The 2,500-nt window shown below is 26.3% G+C and overlaps 1 protein-coding gene across 2 annotated transcripts in view; it reads left to right on the top strand.

The window, feature by feature from the left end:
* LOC134183687 (uncharacterized) overlaps nucleotides 1-419 on the top strand; it is a 5,269-nt gene extending 4,850 nt beyond the window's left edge. For both annotated transcript variants that reach the window (XM_062651274.1, XM_062651275.1), the window contains one exon: nucleotides 199-419. In XM_062651274.1, the coding sequence (XP_062507258.1) occupies nucleotides 199-282 (84 nt within the window). In that variant the 3' untranslated portion in view covers nucleotides 283-419. The remainder of the gene's footprint in view (nucleotides 1-198) is intronic.
* Nucleotides 420-2,500: the final 2,081 nt, after the last annotated feature.

Below are 2,500 nucleotides of genomic sequence, written 5' to 3' on the forward strand. Positions count from 1 at the left end.
GACAGGCAGGCAGGCGATAGACAGGAGGACAAACAAACAGACATTCAGACAGACAAAAACGATTTTGACAGACGGACAGACAGACAGACAGACAGACAGAGAGTTAGACTACAGAGAGGCTGATCCCTACTTTTGCTCCATTCTTGATGAGCACACATGCTGATATGAAGTTTCTTAATCAAGTAAATACTTTTACAGGAATGCAAGCATGCAATTGTCGGAGACATTCAATCGTTGCTGAATTTCGATCAATCTCACAGAGCCAGAGATTCTCATGTATAAACTTGCTGTAACTCATTGCGTATACATACAACATTTTGTAATTTTTGCTTGATATGGTTACATACAATTTGTACCACTGAGTGATGCCTAGCTATCACATTGGGTGTGAATACATGAAACAGTTGATTGGTGGTTCAGCTGCTGTAGTGAACGCTTAGAGTTTTCTGTATCTAAATCTGTTGCCACTGCTGGTGGTAATTAATATAATTAATATAATTGATATAATTAATATAATTAATGTAATTAATATTAGCAATAATTAATTAATTAATAATGATAATAATTAATATTAACAATAGCAATTTCTTATTTGAGTTTTCTTAATATTAAAACTTTAAATAATAAATTAACAATAATTAATAAATTAACGATAATAATTAATATTAACAATAGCAATTTCTTATTTTAATTTTTTAATATTAACAGTATTACCTACTTCAATTTTTTAGTATTAAAACTTTAATAATTAAATAATAAATTAACAATAATTAATTAATTAATAATCATAATTAATATTAACAATATTAATTTTTAAAATGTTTTAAATATTAAAATTTTAATAATTAAATAATAAACTAACAATAATTAATTAATTAATAATCATAATTAATATTACCGATGTTAATTTTTTAAATGTTTAATTTTAATAATTAAATAATAAATTAACATTAATTAATTAATAATATAATAATTAATGTTAACGATATCAATTTCTTTTAAATTTTTAAATATTGAAACTTTAATAAGTAAACAATAATTAACAATAATTAATTAATTAATTAATAATAATTAATATTAACAATAGCAATTTCTCGTCTCGACCTCACTCACTAAGTCTTTGTCCTGTTGTTCTTTTACTTGACACATATACTGTGGTTTCTTTTAATCACAGTTGTTATAGCAGTGTGTTGCCAGTATGTTGTAGCTAAAGCTATTGATATCAATAAAGTTGTTGTATACTTTTTTAAAAATTTTTCAGTATTAAAAGTTTAATAATTAAATAATAAATTAACAATAATTAAATAATAATGGTACATATTAACAATAATAATTAATACATAATTATTAATATTAACTAATAATTAGTAATAAGTAATAATCGCATTAATTAATAATACCTAATATATGCATCAACATTAAACCTATTCATCACAACTTTATTGATATCAATAGCTTTAACTACAACAATACTGGCAACACACTGCTACAACAATTGTGATTAAAAAGCTATGTCAAGTATGCTTTTAAAAATTATTATTATTAGAAAAATTAATAATTAAATTTTATGTTTTAAATTAACTAAAAGTAAATATTATATAATAATAAAATTATAAATTAAATAATTCTAAATATATCTCATTGTTAAAGAGTAATAATTATTATAATTTTTATTAACTTAATTATTGAATTTATTTAAATGCAAATGATTAAGTGATCTGGACTCCGAGGCTAAGCTTGTGAATAAATGAATGAATGATATAATATAATATTATATTATAGCATCTGTTATAATATTCTAGGATCTATTCTATTATAATAATAATAATAATAATAATAATAATTTATTTTTATCACACCAAATCTGGTGTAGTTTCCACATAGGGGCAACATTACACACACACACACACACACACACACACACACACACACACACACACACACACACACACACACACACACACACACACACACATGTAGACAAATGACATAACTAACACACAAAATCACTCAACCTACACGTAAAAACATTACCATCTACCATATCCAATCCGTGTCCAGGATAACTACGTCTAACTATTAGCAAAGCCAGTCCTCTCACAAGTTCATTTCTTGAATCTATGGCCCATTTAAGAAATTTAGCTTGTAGTATTTTCATCTTAAGAGATGCCTCAACAAATTCTGGAATTCTTTCCACTATACAGTCTCTTTGTCTCATACCAAGCCCACGACGAATACCTTTTTGATACGCTGTGTTAACAAACGTCTCTATACTTCGTTCAAAATTCCACAAATGACTTCCATATGCAAGAACTGGAAATAGTTGACTTTCCATGATTGTCATCCATACACTATGTTTTGGGCAACTTCCACCAAGTCGGCTAATGACACCATGCATTCACAGCAGCATAAAATTTTCTTTTTCTAGCCTCCAATGTGCTCTGTACCATACAGCAACCATTCATGACAACGCCCAAATGTGTTATTTCCTCTTTGTTTG

This window comes from Corticium candelabrum, chromosome 8, assembly GCF_963422355.1.
Source record: "Corticium candelabrum chromosome 8, ooCorCand1.1, whole genome shotgun sequence".
Lineage (NCBI taxonomy): Eukaryota > Metazoa > Porifera > Homoscleromorpha > Homosclerophorida > Plakinidae > Corticium > Corticium candelabrum.